The sequence below is a fragment of the Amyelois transitella genome, chromosome 14 (assembly GCF_032362555.1).
Source record: "Amyelois transitella isolate CPQ chromosome 14, ilAmyTran1.1, whole genome shotgun sequence".
Classification (NCBI taxonomy): Eukaryota; Metazoa; Arthropoda; class Insecta; order Lepidoptera; family Pyralidae; genus Amyelois; species Amyelois transitella.
The window spans coordinates 5,785,362-5,804,981 of record NC_083517.1 but is presented as its reverse complement, the minus strand read 5'-3'; the positions used below and the strand labels follow the sequence as shown (position 1 = coordinate 5,804,981).

Sequence of the window (19,620 nt, the reverse complement as noted above, 5' to 3'; positions counted from 1 at the left end):
ATACCTATTAAAATAAATATTTGATCCCACAAAAACATGAGAGGAGTCAGAAAGTTAATAAATCTCAGTCAATAAGTTAATAAATAAGCCAGATAGGATTAAGGGCTTTCGGATACAGAGATCTTCCGTCCAAGTGAACTTCACTTATTCGTGCCGTTTGGTTCCCGGCACTTTAGAGTACGACCACTCCATATCTTTCCTACAGATATCGTTAAAGGCGCCAAAGGGACAGACTAATTTTGAGATTATTTTTGTAGGCGATAGGCTAGCAACCTGTCACTATTTGAATTTCAATACCATCACAAGCCAAGCAGCTCAACGTGGCCTTTCTGTCTTTTCGGGACTGTTGGCTCTGTCCACCCAGCAAGAGATACAAACTAACATGGTTTTATGTGTGTATGGACTTCTGCATGTATGTATGAATGTCTTCACTTATTCCAAAGAGCCAACTACAGGTTAATAGGAGGAGATTACTTCCAAAAATAGTATATTTATTCTATAGACTATCGCAGCGAATTAGGTACTTGTTGAGAAATGTAAACTGTCTCAACTACATAGGTATCGAGGTGCGTTACCGCAGATTTAAAAACATAAGTCATACATATTATTATACCTTTATTCTTTGAAAAAAAAACATTATGTACTTACTCTGAAACTTAACAAGTGATTTTTGTAAAAACATTAAAATGATTTGTGTAAATACTAAACCATACTTAAAACCGAATACATAGATCTATTAATATTAATATATAGAAATAAAAACAATTTTATTCGCAGGAAGATATTTATGGCCGTAACATAATCATATCCCTAGTATATTTTGCTTTTATAGAAATTGCTGAGCTTTATGAATTTCGTTAAGGGAATGATAGTAAGCGGACGGATAAAAGCATAGTAGAGTAATAGTAGTAGTAATCTGTGACATTAGGGTCCATTATATCTAGAAAGTTTAGGCAGAGTTACTAGTTTGCGACCATCATACAATTATATTCCTAGTAAGCTATAGTAATGAATTCCTTCCTTCCTTGAAAAACTATCATCTGACTTATATCCGTACGGATATTAAGTTATGTTACGGCTTTATCTATATTACTATACTGCACACTGACGGGACCAGCATTTATCGATACCACAGAGACGTAGAATTAATTCTGGAAAAGCACAGCCCAATTCGGCTTTTACTAACAACAAACGTAATGTAATGGATGCTAGTTAGCTTTTTCGTTAAACAAATACCGACAGCTATAATGAATGACAAGTTAACTCAAAACCCTTTTTTTAAACCCTTGCTAATACACACCAACTATGAAACAGGCTGAGGCTATCTCAGCCTATATTTCATAGTTGGTGTGTTTGTGCGTGAAAATGCCTATCAATATCGAAATAGTTTTATTTTGTTGTAGGAAATTCTATCTGACCTTCTAGCAAGAAAGTATAACTTTTAAAAAATCTATCACCTATTGAAACGTCTGGCGCAGTTCACCAGCACGCCATTTTAAAATGGCGGTTCCATCGCGTGTCAAATGGAGTCAAGTTCTAGGCGAAGCCAATAATGTATAACAACATACCTAAATTGAGTCAAAAATCATAAAATTTTCAATGTTCATATATCTAGAATATGCTGCTCCAAAAAGCAAATAAATCTATACCATTTTATGTATATTGATAATTTCAAAGAGATATGAGGAACAAGAAGGTATTTTAGAATCCCTTTTCCTAATTATAATAATTATATGATTATCAAATTTATTTTTTTTTCTGTTCTTCTTACTTTCCAATAAATGTTTATTTATTTGTCCACCATTTTTAAAAATCAGTCTTCTATGAGAGTAAACAGATCTCTTTTAGGTTTCACTTTAGTTTCTGATGATATGATTTTAATTCCATTACTTTGTATACATGGTTTGGCTTCTTTTGCTGGTCTCACATTCTCATCTTTGGATGGTTTTCTTTTTAAACTCAGTGATTTGTTAACATTAACTTCACTATTATTTGTTTCACTGTTAGATACTTTTCTCTTTTTAGGTTTACTAATAACAAAATCTAAATCAGTAGAATCATCATCAAAGCCACAATACATAGGGACAGACCGGCCACTTCTTGTTGACCTGAGGGGTTGTACTCTAGTTGTTTCTTCCACTATTTGTATAGGTGGCGGCCAACTGACAAAGTTACTAGATTGCCTAGCCTGGCGGTATGTATTTATTGACATTAACTTGACATAAACTGCAAGTGTTTGAGCCTTCTCAGCCAGATTGATAGAACTAGGAAGAATACTCCATGGCAATCTCCTGTCTCTTACATTCATATATCTCCGTTTCATCACCTTTTTTGGTGACTGAAAATGTTCTTTTTCATCAACCTGACAAATAAAATAGTTATAAAACATGTAACAGTTGTGGATCTAAATTTTTTTAAACTATATATTTGCACCTACAGGAACTATGAATACTATTTTTATTATTAAGTTATTAAAAATATACATGGAGACAAATAAAAATGTACCTATATATATCATAAAGAAATATGCTAAGAAAATATTAAAAACTTTAAATAACACACATCACCTTGTCAACAATCTCGTCATTATTAGCAGATTCCTTGGAATTTTTTAATGCTTGTAAAAGATCACTCATTTCTTCTTTACTTAAATTTTCTTCACTCAAACCAAACTCTAAAATAAAAATTAATTAAGTAGTACCTCCTCTTTAGTAAAAGTAAGATAACATACAAAAACTCGTCAAGTAGGTAAGCGTTTATATTACACAATTATTTAGACTCGTACCGGTTAATTGGCTTTTCATATTTTTTATTTCAGTGTCGCAACTATCGTCCGACGATATCAATTGATTTGAATATGAATCTTCCATTGTATATTAAGCTACTGACATAAACCACTTATTTACATTATTATCTAAGAGATAAATAAATATTTTCATACAATTTTATGTGTAATAGGCGGTAGGTAGTAAATTATAAAATAACATTGTAGGTACTATTACGAACTTCTAAAAACTCTGCAAGCTAACTAAGATTCGAATACTATAAATAACGAGAAACATTTCAAAGGAATATAAACTAATTATTCCTCAAACACAAGTTGACAGGAACCCTGAATTCCCAGAAAATATTAAACAAGGAACATAAACAAATGGTGTTCAATATTTTTTTTTTATTACGACTGTCAGTCTCTTCCTTCACCAAACTGTTAAAGTGACACGTGACACTGACATTGACATGATGACACAGTGTTACCAATCCCCTTATCAATTTCATTATAAAATTTTCACTATTTTATTTTTCGATAATTTTCGTTATGGTTTGTTTCTACGGATTTATATATTTAAGAATAGCCATAATCATAAAAATTACATTTTAATAAAGCGATGAATCTCAATTCTATCATTAAGCTGAACGTGGCCTATCAGTCTTTATAAGACTGTTAGCTCTGTTGATATAAATGTGATTATATAAATGAATGAATGAAAATGTTTTAGCCTCTGTAAATTTCGTAAAAATAAAGAATTCGCCGCAAGGGATTTAGATCTTATTGTATGTGTGTTTTAATACCTAAAGTTCCAGTGAGAGGTTCCTAGCTTAAAGAGTTGAACGCATGTAAGTGCCACAGAATTATAGTACTATTCCATTTATACTTTACTTTTTATTTATGTCTGTGGGCAATCCGCCTGAAAAATATGGGTATGAAATCGATTTAAACTATCGATATCGAAAGTTGATACTGGTAGAGTGGCAACACTAGAGTAGTGTGAATGAGAATTTTATTCTTTAATTTTGTCTATGGGTGAATGAAATGAATGACTTAAAATAGATATTATCATTCTTAGGTATCTTTATTTACGATGGTTGTGGAAATGGTTGAAGTGGGACTATAATGAAATATGTGGATAATAAAAAAATAATTAATTTTTTAACAATGACCATCAATACACTTAATAGAGGAAAAGTTCAGAACTATTCCAATATCATTTAATTCATACAATTATAATATTTTCAATATGGAAGAGGAATTGAGATGTTTTGTTTGTAAAGAACTTTACAGGGAACCAGTACTATTACCTTGTGGGCATGCATTATGCCGTATTTGTGCAACTAGTTTACAGTGTCCTGTGCATGAAACAGATAATTCTGTCGCTTCAAATGATTACCAAGAAGCTGACAAAGCATCGGTATCAAGCGAAACAGACAGCGGCGTGGTATGTGGATCAAGGCCTAATAGTTACGCGGGAACGCCTGCCGCGCCCGTTTTTCCTTCTTCAGCATTTACTCTGTCTTGTCCATTGTGTAGAAAGCAAGTGTACTTAGATGACAATGGAGCAGATGGTCTGCCACCGTTTCGAGTTATGCGGACAATTGTGGAGAGATTCGGAGGTGTTACCGGAGCTCCACCTGCTGAGGAAGCTTGTCAAATGTGTGAAGGAGAACGTAGAGCCGCCGTAGTTCGGTGCGAACAGTGTTCTGTGCGGTACTGTGCAGGATGTAGAGATGCTTGGCATCCAACAAGGGGGCCCTTAGCACAGCATGTATTGAGAGCACTTGGCACCACATGTATAGATCATGGTTCCTCTCCAGTTCTGTTCTGTAATACATGTTTATTGCCTATATGCCAACGTTGTAATGCTGAAAAACATGTGTCTCATGAAACACAACAGCTAGCTATTGCTGCCAGAGCCCATAAGGTATTTTTTTTTTCACAATTTATTACTCTCATTCTGTTCAGTTCTCTAGTTGACATATAAAACTAATAATAATAGATTAGCCTATCACGTTTCCCAAAACTAGTATCAAGTATTGCTTATAAGTATGTTTAAATATAAATTCAAAAAGTTGATTATTAGTAATAATATGTTAATTGGTTTGCAGACTGAACTTTCACAATCACTTCATCAACTTTCGGAACAGGCTAAAGCTATGACTGAGTACATACAAATAGTAAAGGGATCAAGTGAAAAAATAAATGTAAGTATATTAAGTAGTAAAATATAATCACAATATGCTAGCCGTTATCCATGACAGTACCTGGCAAAAGGAAAAAAAACCATTACAAATTTTATTTTAAAAAACATCTGCAGTTATTTTTAACTTAAATTATTTTCATAATACCAGGAATCATGTGAAGACTTAGAAAAACAGATAGACCAAGCTTGTGCAGAAGTAATACACGCAGTAGAAGTTCGTCGTGACGAGCTTGTTCGAGCCGCCCGAGGAACCCGCTCCCAAACTGTGGCCGGCATGCGGTCCCTCACTTCACAGGCTGCACAGAAACTACGGGAAGCCACAGCCCTATTACATTTCTCCATAGAAGCCTTAAAGGAATCCGATCATGCTGCATTTCTGCAGGTATGGATTGCTTATTCAAGAAAAATATCAGCTTTTAAAAAAATTTGATATGATTCAAATCAAAAATCATGCTCAACCATCTTGAAATAGGTAATTAATTCTTAAAGTTCATCATTATATATCACTTTTTTTAAATGAATTATTACAATTATTTTCATATTTGAAATGTGGGTAGGGCAGGCAGGCCTGAATGATAAAACATGATAATTATTACCTACTTAATAATATTATCAAATATGACCTGTATTATTTCTGATAAGTGGTATACAGCCAAACATATTAGTAATGTTAGCTCTTTAGATATCACTTTTCTGTTTTATATTTCTTTTTTTAATTTTTACCATTTATGACATTTATTTGTTTACTAAAGCTGAGACTAATTCACACTTTAAGTCCTTGTACCTTAATATGGCATTGGTAATGTAATTCCTTGTATATTTCAAATGATACCCTCTGCCGTGCCTGTCTTGTCTTCTTCTTCGGCGTTAATCCTGATTACTTCCTCATCTCTCTGAAGAGGAGCCAAGAGTAGGCAAACATTATAAATATGTTTTGACCATGATCGCAAATGTGGTAGGTATTTATATAATTTTCTTATTAAATATAAGATCATGTCAAAAGCCGGACGAGATTTATGTCACTGGGATGCATTATTCCTATTCTAAAGAAATCACACACATTGGCTTTGCCTACCTTGTAATCTGTTTTCAAAAGAAATTTTAAATTTTACATCTCGATGGTACTTAATGCACTTTTATAATTTAGGTAGGCAATATTCTATCGACTCGTGCGCAGGAGACAGCAAATAAGCTGTGTTCGTCGCTGGAGCCACCGCCGGGAACGCCGGCCCTAACGCTAGACACGGAACCGGTACTGCGCACTGTACGCGCTATGAACTTCATTGAATGCATACGTAAGTATCGGTGATGTCTCTCTTTGTTTATGTTTACAATGTTTAACAAAAACCGGGACCGAAGGTTGTCAAGAAAATAATAATATTATGAAATTATTAATGTAAAAAAAATATTTTTAACACTCATTGCTTGACTTTGGATATGCAGCAGCTGAAAAGGAATTAAAAACCTCAGGTGAGTGCAAACAAAATTTGAACATCAACATAAAGTTATTTTTATTGATTACTTTGTGCATTTTTCTATATGATTTGCCATATATGTATAATCAATGGAATATGTGTACATATTTTCTCAAATTTACTATTAAAGTAGAATACTTATGGCGATGATAAACACGAAGTCTGGTTAATAATATGGGAATTATATGCATCATTAAGATACAACAGCTTACATACTAAGATAAATTGTAAGAGGGGCAACCACCATTTCAGCATGATGCAAATTTATTTAACTGACAAGTTTTCCATGATCAGTTAAATAAATTTGCATTGTGCTGAAATGGCAAAAAAATAATAGTTTGGTCATTTTTACATTCATAAACTCCCATCTTTAGTAAGTCGAACGTTAGTCCTGTTACAGGTTAGACAAAGCCAGCCAATTATTGTATATAAAATACAGTCCACGTTCAGTCGTAGTATATGCTATACATCACATGGAGATTCAAATAGGTACCCATCACCTTAAAGATGAATTAGCTTTTCCCTTGATTGACTTTTACAATATGCATGAGAAGAGAAGCAGCTGGCACATATTATACTTTCTAACTTTTGCAAATAAGTTTGATTCCTAAGCTATTTTTAACCAATGCCTTTAACCTGACCTGACTTACCCAAATCGGGATCATGGTTAGGCGGAAACATTCTCAAAGAGGTGAGGATATAGCCGGATCTATCGCCCAGTGGCAGGCGAAAATCTATCGCTGTTTCACTTTTTATTATAATGTTAAACGGAACAGTGATAGCTTTTCGCATGATAAAAACGGCGTCGCGTGTGCCATGCTATGGAGGCAGGTGAATAAATATACCACGTCATGATATGGATCCTGTGTGGACCGTTAGATGAGTAATAAAACGCGTTATTTCCAGCTCCGAGCGCCCCCGAGATGGCGGTGGAGGCGTGCGCGGCGCGCGGCTGCTCGTGCACGCTGGCGTGGCGAGCGCCGCCCTCCGCCGTGCGCGGGTACGTGCTCGAGCTCGACGACGGGCTCGGCGGACCTTTTCGGGTGAGGATTATTATTTTTTATAATAATTATTATTTTATATTAATATTATAAATACGAAAGTGAGTTTGTTGTCTCGTCACGCGTTATCTTAACCAATTTTCTTTAAATTTTCCATATATAATATGCGTACTTTTCATCTCGGTGTCGTAGGATTTGCAAAAACCCTATATTATTTTGTAGGTAGCGCTTAATTCGTGCGGGCGAATATTATTTGAGTGTTTTTCGGAACTGGCTATTTTCTAAATTTTAGAAGAGTCAAGTGTGTATGATTGAGATGGCTGGAGTGAATTGTATACATCCATAACGCTATCATCGTATTACCTGTCTGAACTCTCTTCTGGTACAGACAGGATGCCTCCCTTTAATTCCACCTTTCAAAGCACAGTCATAAGTAGTGCTTATGTTAAGCACCGCATAGGTATCTACAACAAATAATATTATTTCACAGGAGGTGTACTGCGGTCGCGAAACTGTCTGTACGATTGACGGGTTACACTACGCGTCCTTGTACAGCGCCAGGGTAAAAGCCTTTAACGGGGCGGGGGAAGGGCCCTACAGTGAAGTCATCGGACTGCAGACTTCACCTGGTATGTTTTTATTTATTATATTATACATTTACATGTTTTATTGTAGTGTTTTAGACGGAGAAGTTCTAGCAAAAGGTCTGGTATGTATATTTTAGGGAGACCCTCGAGTTGTGTTTCTTGATACTTAGTTAAAGTAATTTTTTAAACAACATCAACATTTAAAAGGAAACTGCATTATCTTATTCGTACTTATGCCCAAATTAAGTAATTATATAATAATAATAAACCATAGAAGTGGTAACTGCTGCTGAAATTGACATCATCACTGTTGTTTTTTACACTATAACAAACTTTTTAAAATTGCTCAGAAAAAGTGCGTGCGATGCAAGACACATCAATTCCTACAGTTTCAAGTACATTATGGAATTTCAATTGTTTCATCTTATTCCTATTTTTGAAATGTTTAACAATTTTGATAGTATAAACACAGACGTAGAAAAAAAAGGTAGACGGAATTTTACTATACGGAAAAATGGAACACCAATGTATATATATACGCATTACGCACACACTCCCCAATAGTGTGACAGTCGGCTGCCATAGATGCGTTATATGTATATTATCTCACAAAATGGTAAAATTTCTGTCACTCACACACAGTATACAACGCCGCCATCACGCTGCTTCACTTTTTATTAAACCACACTCCGTCCGCCTTTTTTTCTATGCGTACCTATATGTAAATAAACAAATGTATATATGGGGTCGTTCCCGGTAATACAGTGGCGTGGTTCTCGTGGGACGCCCGCTGCGGCGGCGCGGCCGGCAGCGGCGGCCTGCAGCTGGGCGGCGGCGGGCTGTCGGCGCGCGCCGCCGGCTGGCAGCCGCGGGTCGCGCTGGCCGACCAGCCGCTCGCGCGCGGCACGCATTACTGGAAACTGCGACTAGACCACTATGACGCCGATGCCGATCCGGCCTTTGGAATTGCGAGAGCGGACGTCGCTATGGATAAAATGCTGGGTAAATACGAGTTCTTTTGTACATGCAGCATAGTAGATGTTTCTCTCGGCGCGGCCGGCAACTATTGACCGGAAGCTAAGACTTCTAATACTAGACAGAGCCAACAATATTGAAAAGACTATTGGACATGTTCAACTGTCTGGATGATAGAATTGAGATTCAAATAGTGAAAGGTTGCTAGACCATTGCCGAATAGAAGATTCCCATGTTTATAAGCCTATCTCTTAGTTGCCTTTTACGACATCCACTGGAAAAAGATGACCTGGTCCTATTCTTTTTCCTATTGGTGCCTGGAACCACACGGCACAATTATTATAAATCCGACCTTTAGTGTCGTGAGGGCTGATGTTATAACAGATAAGATGTTTAGTTTATTATATTATAACATACATAAAGCAAATCATCCCTAATATAATAAAATCATATTAGGGATGATTTGCATCCCTAATATGATTTTATTGGAAATTTGAGGCGTAGCGAGCATTCGCCGACCAATTGCATGGAAATTACGATAAGATTATTATGGCGCTGATTCGGATCCCGTGTTCGGGATAGTCTGAGTGGACGTCACGGCGGTATGTTTGTACAAATACAAGCTTAAACATTAATTCTCTTTTCACAGATCGCTGAACAAAAACATAAATTTATTACAAATTGAGCTTTCTTCTGGTGCTACTTTGAATAGAACGAATATATTTCTCTATTGTGATATGTTCCACGTACTGAAGTTACCCTGACAATTAGTCAGTGATTTAAACATAACCATTATTTTATGTGACCCTAATACTTTTTGAATGAAAATTGAAACAATATTCTTTAAATCAGGTACAGACGCGCTAGGCTGGGCCATGTACATAGACAGCACGCGGTCGTGGTTCGTGCACGGCGGGGCGCACGGCGGGCGCGCGGCGGGCGGCGTGGCGCCGGGCTCCAGCGTGGGCGTGCTGCTGGACCTCACCCGCGGCACGCTGAGGTTCACCGTGGACGATAGACCGCAGGTATACACACCATATCGCAGATCAGACTTTATTCTTCGTATACGTCGATATATACTTCCACACTCGTAGGTACTGAAAAGAGAAAAGATTTGTTTGTACGAATACATTCAAAAATTAGTGGACGAAATTCCTCACAGAGATAGAATATACCTACAAGAGTTTCATAGGCTTTTTTTAATAAAAACTTTGGAAGGGATATCCCGCGCAGAATACACTTAATTATAAATGAGAAAATGATACCGGAACCTGAATAAATGGATAAAACATTACTTGCTTTTCGATTATGTTTGTCAAATTTTGAAAGATTTTTTTTATCTAACGGTCTAACATTACAGGGACGCGAAGTTATAATGCTTAACACCACCAATCAAAGATGATACTAAAAACAACATAAAAAATTGGTACGCAAAGTTGAGAAAGATAATGGAAGTTTGTAAGGTTTGCCAGGTATACAGCATACAAATTTAGTTACGCAGGTCAGCGACCTCCGCATCCGTGGATGGAAATCCAGTTACGACCATGGTTTCGCATCAAATTACCTGGTGTTGCAAGTTTATTCACGATGTTTCCAACACCATAAATCATCGATTAGCAAGCCAAACTAATATACGTAATTTAGCAAAGATTAATTGATGCATGTCCTCCTCGTGCATCTCCACACGGGTTTTTTTTAGTCTCATACTTTAAACTGATGCTCTTAAGTGTTTTAACCATTGTGTTGTTCTTTAGGGCGACATCGCATTCACGGGTCTCCGCGGCGCTTTCTACCCGGCCGTGTCGCTCAACCGCGGCGTCGCCGTCACGCTGCAGCCCGGTCTGCCTCCGCCCCCGGACTTGCTCATGTCACAACTCTCCTTAGAGTGAACACAGTGGGAGACGCTTCGATATTTTACTTAAAACTATGGAATGATGTGTCTTCTGTAGAACGCAGTTTTAAAACTGCCAAATCTTGGAATTAGGATTAAATAACGAAAACATTATGGTGACACTAGTATTGACGTTACAAAGTTGAAAATTTGACTGATCACATTTTTTTTTACTATTGCTCTTTTTAACTTCCAGAGACGTCCACATGTCAAAACTTAATATCTTACCTTATTAGTCTTATCGTTTATTGCGTGTGATATTCATCAATATTTCTACGGTATAGGAAGCACATAATCAAGAAGGAAAAAGATGGCACATTAGAGATTTCCCAAACATTTATAACTTCGCATTCCTGTAATGTGTCAAACAAGTTAGATAGAAAAAATCTTTCAAAATTTGATAAACATAATCGACAAGCAAGTAAAGATTAATCGATTTATACTTTAAAAAAATAACTGGGATTAATGATTACGTTAGGTAGCCCCAATCAGTTTGAATAGTTATTATATAAATAAGGCAAAATGACGAAATAATATGCAATTCATTTCATACTGCATTAATACCAAGCGTTTAACTCTCATTACGACATATCTAATCTAGGTACTTAATTGTAAGAAAATGAGTCAAATTCAAAATTTTTATTCAGTATTATAAGATATGTACTTCATATCGCTTAATAATTGTCATATCTTTTGGTTTCACAACATTAGTTGACGTCAAATAAATTACTTCAAACTAAGTTTACTGCCGCTTTCAAGGCGTCAGTGCAGAAGAAGCGGTAACAAACTACAGTGTAGCATTTTCTTCCAACAACGTCAACTTTACGTAGATCGCTTAAGCCGCCCAATAGGTTTAAGTTAATATAACTACTTAGTTAATATATTAACGTAATATATATAAGTCGTAGATAGATATTATAAAATACTGTTTGTTGTGTGGTTAAAATTTTGTGTTCAATATTTTTAGTACTGATAACGGCTGTTTTATGTGCAGTGATCGAAAAAAAACTAGAATCGAATTGAAATGTTGATATATATGAATTTGAAAACTGGTCGCACGTGCCCGACAATGCTTAACATTATGGTTTCGTAGTTGCCTATTACAATTAACCACAACTTTAAACCAGGGTGTTATTGGATTCCTCATACTTGCTTCTGCCATAAATCATATTATATCATATATTATTTAATCGCTCTAGATTGTTATATGACTAGTTCTATACCGACCACTGATGATTTTGGAAAAGAATTAAAAATTCACTGCAGAAAGATGTTTAAAAATACTTACAAATATGTACATAAAGTATTAAATTATTTTAGTTCAAGTTTTTGGCCATTTTTATTTTAAATATTATATTTCGTTTATTTTTATACATATGTTCACAAATTCTTTCTGTAAAAAAGTTAATTTATTTTTATTATAATCATTTTTTTATAAACTATGTAATAATATTGCCATGTCTTTATTAAATATAGTAACATAGCTGTGCTACAATATATAACATAGTAACTACTAGTGCTTTGTACCTGAACAGAACCGAATATTCCATTACCCACCAAGTTGCATTCTGTTTATAGTATTTATTTCTAGGTAAAATTGCGCTGTTTCTGTTTCCGCCTATGGTTTCATTGTAAATATCAGTATAATTTACAGTTATATTTCAGTTAAAACTTAAATTTACCACTTCAATTACTCGCACTCGATCTTATTTGTTTATACAGATACTAACCAGTGGTGACTAGCTAGCATTCGCGTGACTTACAAAGCATTATTACTTTTGTGTGGCTAATTATCTTTTAGTTATGAAAACAAATTTAGCCATTGCTAGTCGAGAAATGTAATTACAATATTTTGATACATTTAATCGAGAAATACCTAATAAAAAAGTTTTATAGGGTGCATTAAAGATGGATATTTTTCTAATTTAAGATTAAAATCTTTAAAAAAAAATGCCACAATCGATAATTGTAAAATGGTTAACGGTCTGTCTGTAAATGTTGAAGGTTTCACCTCACATCAAAAGTTGACGGGTTTTTTTTTACTTGTAATGAAGATGAATAATTTTGGGTCATTATTTTTTTAAGTTCTGTGACTTTTTAAAACTTTCATTTAGTTATTAGCTCTTGAGCAATGTGCTTTTGTACTTACTTAAATTATGACTGATTTACAATAAAATTATACCACTAACATATCGTTTCTGATTATTTATTTTTTTTTCTTTTCAATATAAATTTAAACTCTGCATAAACGTAATTATTTCATAATAATATTACACAATTTTGTATTACCTTATGAATTCCAACATTCTTGAAGAACTGATGGGTTTTTATGGGTATGGTCACACAGAACTCAGAAAAAAGTTTTTTATTTTTTATGTAATTTTTTTATCGTAAAAATTATAAAAAAATATATGTGATATACTCTGTAATATAACCTAACACCTCGCGTTGGTTTCACTTCTTTATCTTAATTAGCTTCAGAGATATATCACATTCAGTAAGTCAAGCATACGGATATTTTGCTCTCTATCTCAAGGTCAATGTGCCGTGTGGTTCCCGGCACCAATACAAAAAAGAATAGGACCACCCCATCTCTTTCCCATGGATGTCGTAAACGGCGACTAAGGGATAGGCTTACAAACTCGTGATTTTATTTTTAGGCGATGGTTTAGCAACCAGTTACTATTTGAATCTCAATTCTATCATTAAGCTAAATAGCTGAACGTGGCCAGTTCAGTCTTTTCAAGGCTGTTGGCTCTGTCTACCCCGCAAGGTATATAGACGTGACCATATGTATGTATGTATCTCAAGGTCAAAGCGGAAGTCGTTCGCGAAAAGTACATAAATCGTGTTTGAACATCAAGTCGATATTAAAACAAGTTTTGATATCGATTCCCATTTGGGGGCCGACTCGTCATACGTATCCGGCTAAACCCTTTCCAAGTCTTCCCCGATTTCTATATTGTGTAGTGAAGGATACCCCTGCCATGGCAAATAGTTTTTTTTTTTTGGGAATTAGGGTGCTGGTATATACTAATATAGGGTAATACTACATGAATGGTTTATACAGGGTCTGAAGCACAAAAAAAATTGTTTTGGCGTGAAGAGTTTTATTTTTGGCTATTTTTTTATAAAGAAAACAAAACGTATAACAATAGCGAAACAATATTTTTTATGTATATTTGAGGCATGATCTAAATCACTTCTATGGACTATTCTGATATGCTTTTAAATTTACTATTTATCACAAGATGCATTTACAATTAAAATCCCTCGATTCAAATTGATTAGGTGGCCTGAAGGCACCATATAATAAGTTTTTGGTGAACATCGTTTTTACCATTTGGAAGACCCAAAACTTATGCAAAATTAAATCTTATGTCGAATCTTTTGACAAAAATACTGTAATATTTTATACAGGTACAATTCAAGGGAATGGCAAACCATTAACAATTTAGGCCATTGCCACTTTTCCAGATTTTTAAGAAACTATAATTAATAAATAAAATACAATAAGGTAAGGTAATCGGTTTACAAGACCTAAGTTGATGCATCAAGCAATAACAAAAAGTAGAATAAGAATTTCTTTGTTACATATAAACTAGGATCATCAAAATTTTAGTTTTCCATAAATAACTTGTAGAGCTTTTCTATATAAATGGCAGTTTTTAACAGTGAATTATTGCTTTCGTTGAACTGGTAAATATAGCCCACTCTTCACTTGAAATCCTCACTTTTTAATCCCCCCCAAGAGAGCAAAATTTTTAGAATTTAAAAAATGCAAAACAAAAAGCTCTCCAAATTAAATGAGACAGAGCAATGTGCTGTACTTGCAAGCCGTAACAAAACAACTCATTCCCCTGCCTTGTTAGTGTCACAGCTTTTCCTGAAGCTGGCTCAATAAGAATCTTTCACCTTTTCAGCCAAAACTCAGCAGTCAGCGTACCAAACATAAGATTTTGATTTAAAAAATCTTTCTCGCCAACAAGAAAATGTACTACTATAAAATATATTTATCTCCGGCTCATCAGGTACGCCCGCGTTAGTCTTGTCTATCCATACATTTTAAGGCTGTGACAAAACCGCTTGTTTATAAAATATTTAAAACTTTCATTATTCAAAACCTATTATTACAAACAATGTAATGAGTTTATTTGAATTAATCATATCATGATTATGTTCATATTATCCCACGAAAACGATAAAAAGACACGAGATCAAATTCCATTGTTCATTCAAATTAACTCACGCCATTGCTTGGCGTACACGGCTTGCAGAAATATAAGACTATTCCAAGCGGCCAGAAATAGTCTTTGTTAAGCTGTCTCAATAGACTAAAAATTTATTTATTGTGATGAAATGAGATTCGAGCTAGTCTTTAATTTCTACCCATACTGCAGAAATGATATTTTTTAGGTAAGAAAATTAATATGGTGCTAGCTCATTACTCAATATAATATGGGTAGAAATTTTACATTTTACAATCGTATTTTAAGTCTACCACAATTCATGTTAAGATCAGAGACAAATCTAGGTAGACTCAGCAGTTGGTATTCAGATAAATATTTTATGTTTCAACAATGGTGCACACGCACAGTATCCAATATGGACAAAGAGCGTCAAATCACCGATCGAGTCCTGATGTTCGTTTTATATACACTTTAAAAAAGTGACCCTTTTCAGGTTCAAAGTCTTAGCTCACGATAACTATTTACACTCACATTTTGTTATAATAAATTCATTACACTTTTTACAAATAAGTTTTTTGTTTTTGTTATATTTTAAACTAATTCACCAGTCAGCAAGTCCAAATAGTAGGAGTGCGCACATAATGCGTGCTGCGAAATATAGCGGCGGCATGGCGTTACTTGTCAGCCGAGTCATCGTCGTCGGGGCGCGACACGTACAGGGCGGGGTCGATGACCTTCGGGATCGGCTTGATCTCCGTGCCCAGTTCCTGCTCGATGCGGTGCAGTGCGAACCGATCTTCATAAGTGATCAGATTGATCGCGATACCTAGATGACCGAAACGGCCAGAGCGACCAATGCGATGTAGATAAGTCTCTGCCATACGCGGAAAATCGAAATTGATGACGACATTGACAGCCTGCACGTCGATGCCTCTCGTGAAGAGATCCGAGCACACCAAGTTGCGGCACAGCCCAGCGCGGAAATCGTGGAACACCCGATTACGATGTGCCTGCACCATGCGCGCGTGGATGTAATAGCAGCAATACCCTAGCTCAGTTATCTTTTTAGCCAATAACTCCACACGTTGAGTAGAATTGCAGAATATTATAGACTGGTTTATTTGTAACTGAAACAAAATAAATAAATGTTGTTAAACAATATAGTGAACAGATTAGCATTTTGTTATTTCCTACTACAAATTACTGAATATTCAGTAATGCTTAAATGTAAATGCACTGAAGTGAATATACATAGAGGTCAATATTTGATTGTTCAAAATAATCTTAAAATTCAAGTTCCCCAGCAGTGGTTACAGAGGTCAGATGTAAGTCACTCCAGGTCAAGACCTGACATACCCAATCCAGGATCCTGTCAAAGGGCATACCCCAGGGCCTCTCATCAGGAAGGAGAGTATATAACAGGGATTGATGCCAGAAGAAAGAAGGGGAAGTAAGAGATCAAAGTAAGAATTCAAGTGTAAATACATAGTTCGTTTTTGCCTACTTTTTATTTTTTTATTTATCATGAAATAGTGTCCATACAATGTGCTGATAAGATAACATACACAAATAAATCCACATAATACAGTTTATATTCACCTTTGAAAACAGGGTATTTAAACAGTGAACCTTCTGCCTCTCCTGTACAAATGCATAGTACTGTGTTACTCCTTTTAATGTCAACTCTTCCATAAGATTGATTTCGTAGGGCTCCCTGAGGTGCTTCTCCATGAACTGTTTCACACTAAGTGGGAAAGTGGCAGAAAACAGCAAGATTTGGCGTTCTTTGGGTAATCTAAAATAAAAGAAAACCAGATAAAAAAAATTTATTGGTTTATACTTATACAAAAATAAACAAAGTGAAACAGCTTAGTAAACAATGTCAACCTAGATTATCAACCAGGGCTAAAGCCAGGAGAAATATGAAGAATATCAGTTGCTTTTATAAATTGTTCTTGAGTGACACCATATCATGAGAAAATATCATCATCCATACATTCATTAAGTACCTACCTACTAACCTATAGTTTTATTTTTGTTTGTAACAAAAAGAACTAAAAAACTATGGGACTGACTTTGAGGAAATTTAGGATGCATAAATAAGACCTCCGCACTAACTTAGACCACTTTTTTCTGGAAATTTCAAAGGGAAATACCAAGTTAGTACTAGATGATGATAAGTCTGGATCAAGAAAATATTTGTAGTGGATTAGTCTTTTTAGCCAGCACTGTATGGACATTGATCTAAAAGAAAGCAAAAGCTGGTATATGCAGCATGTTTTAGTATAAATAATAAATTATTAAGGTAATAAAATACAAAAATTACCTCATAATAACTTTGTCCAGCATGCCTTTGAAGTCTTGAGAGAGGAGCTTATCTGCCTCATCAAGGACCAACATTCTGCACTGATCCATCTTGGCAACTTGTTTATCCATGAGATCAATCATCCTACCTGGCGTAGCTATTATCACTTGAACTAAAATGACATTAAAAATAAGCATTGGTAGACATATAGAAAATAAAATTAATAAACAAATTTATTAACAATCACCTTACCATTTTGGTAGATACGCATAATGTCATCTTTGAGGTTGGTACCACCTGTCGTCACCATTACTCGAATGTCTGTGTGCTTAGCCAACTCAATGCAAATTTGTGATGTTTGGAGTGCTAGCTCCCTTGTAGGTACCACAATTAAAGCTTGTATAGCATCTTTTTTTGGATCCACCTAAAGATAATTTAATTATGATTATACCCATCATCTAGCATGAAAGTGAAAAACACTACAAATTAACAGTTATAGTCAGAGTAGGTTGTATCACTTATTAGAAGTGAAGGGGAATCCAAAAGTATCATCACAAAAAATTTTTTTTCTTTCAATAATAATCTATAAAAACAGGCCAGTGCTATTTACACTGAAGAATGATTATCTAAACCAAAATAATAAAAATATGAATAATTACCTGTTCTAAGACTGGAATACAATAAGCACCAGTTTTGCCGGTACCATTTTTAGCTCGTGCCAGAACATCTTTACCACTTAGAGCTATGGGAATAGAAGCCTCTTGAATTGGGGATGGTTTCTCCCAGCCCTTTTCAAAAATGCCCATCAAGAGCTCACGCTTTAGACAAAACTCCTCAAATTCATTACCTCTAGTATCTGTCACATCCTGAATCAAAAAAATTACAAATGTAAACAAATTCATAACACATTAATAATTTTTAAATCATATAAATTTTATATAGTATAAAAGTAGCTAAAGAATAACAAATTGTTTTTAAATTTCTTGCAGACTAGCCAGCCATGCAGAAGGTACTATAAACGTACCTAAACCATTTTTGTGTAAACAGAATGTTGAACTCTTAAGACTGTGCAAGCAAGTAGCATAGGACAAAAACTTTCAAATAAATTATATAGTTGTTAGTAGACTGCACAAAAGTAAAAGAGAATTCAGTAAAGATCCATAACGACGCCAACTTCAACGTTGAGTACCTACCTACAATGAACAATAGCTGTGGGTAGTTGTTAATTACTTACACTAGTTTTTATTCTTCTGTCTTTTGGGGGTATTTTTAATTTTGATTTCCAACCGACTTCATCAATTGTTTTATCGACATCTCTGCAAAATGAAAGCAATCACATTACATTTCTACTTACAAATTGGAAAGTTCTTTGTACATACACATACCACTAAATGTCAATTTACATACCCCTTCTGATTATTTAAACTATTGCCAACGTGATTACTTGAACTAATTCTATTTTCGGTCATCATTTTGCCAAACAATCCCGCTAGGGATGACTAAAATTAGAAACTTATAATCACAAGTCCAGCACAAAACAAATTTCACAAGAAGTCACTTTCAGATGCATAAAGCTACACAAGTTATTCACGTTCACCAAAAAGTCCAGGAAATTCTGTAACAAACCAACAATCATCGTTATTGCGTGCAAATACCATCATAGCTCCAAATCGGAGTCGTAGCCTCCGATATCATTTTGCTAATAGAAACAAGACGCGTCAACAAGCAATATAAATAGTAAATATATGCGAAATTTAAGTTTATAGGATTATGATTGAACTATATGTTGGCAAACAAAACAATGTAATAATCTAACAAATTGTTTAAGTAATGAAACAAAAATATATACGATGGTTGAGATTACGAAAGATAAAATTTATGTTATTCGCAGTTCAAGTAAGAATTTTAATATGGCTGCCAAAGAAATTATTGATGAATTGAACTTTAACACTAACAACTGTGAATCTAATAGAATTAATTTTATGTTGATGTTTAAGTCGAGTTCAGCTCAATTATGTATTTCGTAAAACTATCAAATCAAATAAGATACCTTATTAAATCTTTTACAAAAGACGACACAACTCGTTACTCGACGACGACATCACAAAGTAAACCAGGGAGGGACAGAGACAAACAAGAATGAACATTTGACATAACTGACTGACATCATGACATTTGTGATGTACTTACATCCGTTTATCCCACAAATCCCGCAATTAT

The 19,620-nt window shown here is 34.9% G+C and overlaps 3 protein-coding genes across 4 annotated transcripts; 1 reads left to right on the top strand and 2 right to left on the bottom strand.

Annotated features, from left to right (window-relative positions):
- Positions 1 to 619: 619 nt before the first annotated feature.
- On the bottom strand, positions 620 to 3,191 carry LOC106137395 (uncharacterized). Of its 2 annotated transcripts, none has more exons than XM_060947928.1 (3): positions 3,007 to 3,191; positions 2,568 to 2,674; positions 620 to 2,362 (listed from the first exon to the last, which is right to left on the bottom strand). In XM_060947928.1, the coding sequence occupies exons 2-3, from the start codon at positions 2,634 to 2,636 to the stop codon at positions 1,814 to 1,816; spliced, it is 618 nt and encodes a 205-aa protein (XP_060803911.1). In that variant the 5' UTR covers positions 2,637 to 2,674; positions 3,007 to 3,191; the 3' UTR covers positions 620 to 1,813. The 2 variants fall into 2 exon arrangements, with proteins under 2 accessions (XP_060803911.1, XP_013193666.2); XM_013338212.2 differs by having other exon boundaries at positions 2,786 to 3,190.
- Positions 3,192 to 3,839: 648 nt separating this feature from the next.
- Positions 3,840 to 13,107, top strand: LOC106137393 (E3 ubiquitin-protein ligase TRIM9). The gene is made up of 9 exons (XM_060947870.1): positions 3,840 to 4,697; positions 4,882 to 4,977; positions 5,125 to 5,358; positions 6,124 to 6,271; positions 7,358 to 7,494; positions 7,943 to 8,081; positions 8,805 to 9,041; positions 9,867 to 10,039; positions 10,769 to 13,107. The coding sequence occupies exons 1-9, from the start codon at positions 4,017 to 4,019 to the stop codon at positions 10,901 to 10,903; spliced, it is 1,980 nt and encodes a 659-aa protein (XP_060803853.1). The 5' UTR covers positions 3,840 to 4,016; the 3' UTR covers positions 10,904 to 13,107.
- Positions 13,108 to 13,995: 888 nt separating this feature from the next.
- Positions 13,996 to 19,567, bottom strand: LOC106137398 (ATP-dependent RNA helicase me31b). The gene is made up of 8 exons (XM_060947871.1): positions 19,451 to 19,567; positions 18,808 to 19,015; positions 18,635 to 18,716; positions 18,060 to 18,266; positions 17,653 to 17,824; positions 17,422 to 17,572; positions 16,695 to 16,890; positions 13,996 to 16,222 (listed from the first exon to the last, which is right to left on the bottom strand). The coding sequence occupies exons 2-8, from the start codon at positions 18,870 to 18,872 to the stop codon at positions 15,770 to 15,772; spliced, it is 1,326 nt and encodes a 441-aa protein (XP_060803854.1). The 5' UTR covers positions 18,873 to 19,015; positions 19,451 to 19,567; the 3' UTR covers positions 13,996 to 15,769.
- Between the last annotated feature and the right edge of the window lie 53 nt (positions 19,568 to 19,620).

Coding starts and splice junctions, on each gene's coding strand:
- LOC106137395 (XM_013338212.2), bottom strand. CDS start 2,870: ATGGAAGATTCATATTCAAATCAATTGATATCGTCGGACGATAGTTGC. Junction 2,675..2,785: donor TATGAAAAGCCAATTAACCG/GTACGAGTCTAA, acceptor TTTTTATTTTAG/AGTTTGGTTTGAGTGAAGAA. Junction 2,363..2,567: donor ATGACGAGATTGTTGACAAG/GTGATGTGTGTT, acceptor TTTATTTGTCAG/GTTGATGAAAAAGAACATTT.
- LOC106137393 (XM_060947870.1), top strand. CDS start 4,017: ATGGAAGAGGAATTGAGATGTTTTGTTTGTAAAGAACTTTACAGGGAA. Junction 7,495..7,942: donor GGCTCGGCGGACCTTTTCGG/GTGAGGATTATT, acceptor ATTATTTCACAG/GAGGTGTACTGCGGTCGCGA. Junction 8,082..8,804: donor CGGACTGCAGACTTCACCTG/GTATGTTTTTAT, acceptor CCGGTAATACAG/TGGCGTGGTTCTCGTGGGAC.
- LOC106137398 (XM_060947871.1), bottom strand. CDS start 18,872: ATGATGACCGAAAATAGAATTAGTTCAAGTAATCACGTTGGCAATAGT. Junction 18,267..18,634: donor ACAGAAGAATAAAAACTAGT/GTAAGTAATTAA, acceptor TTTTTGATTCAG/GATGTGACAGATACTAGAGG. Junction 16,223..16,694: donor TAAATACCCTGTTTTCAAAG/GTGAATATAAAC, acceptor ATTTTGTTTCAG/TTACAAATAAACCAGTCTAT.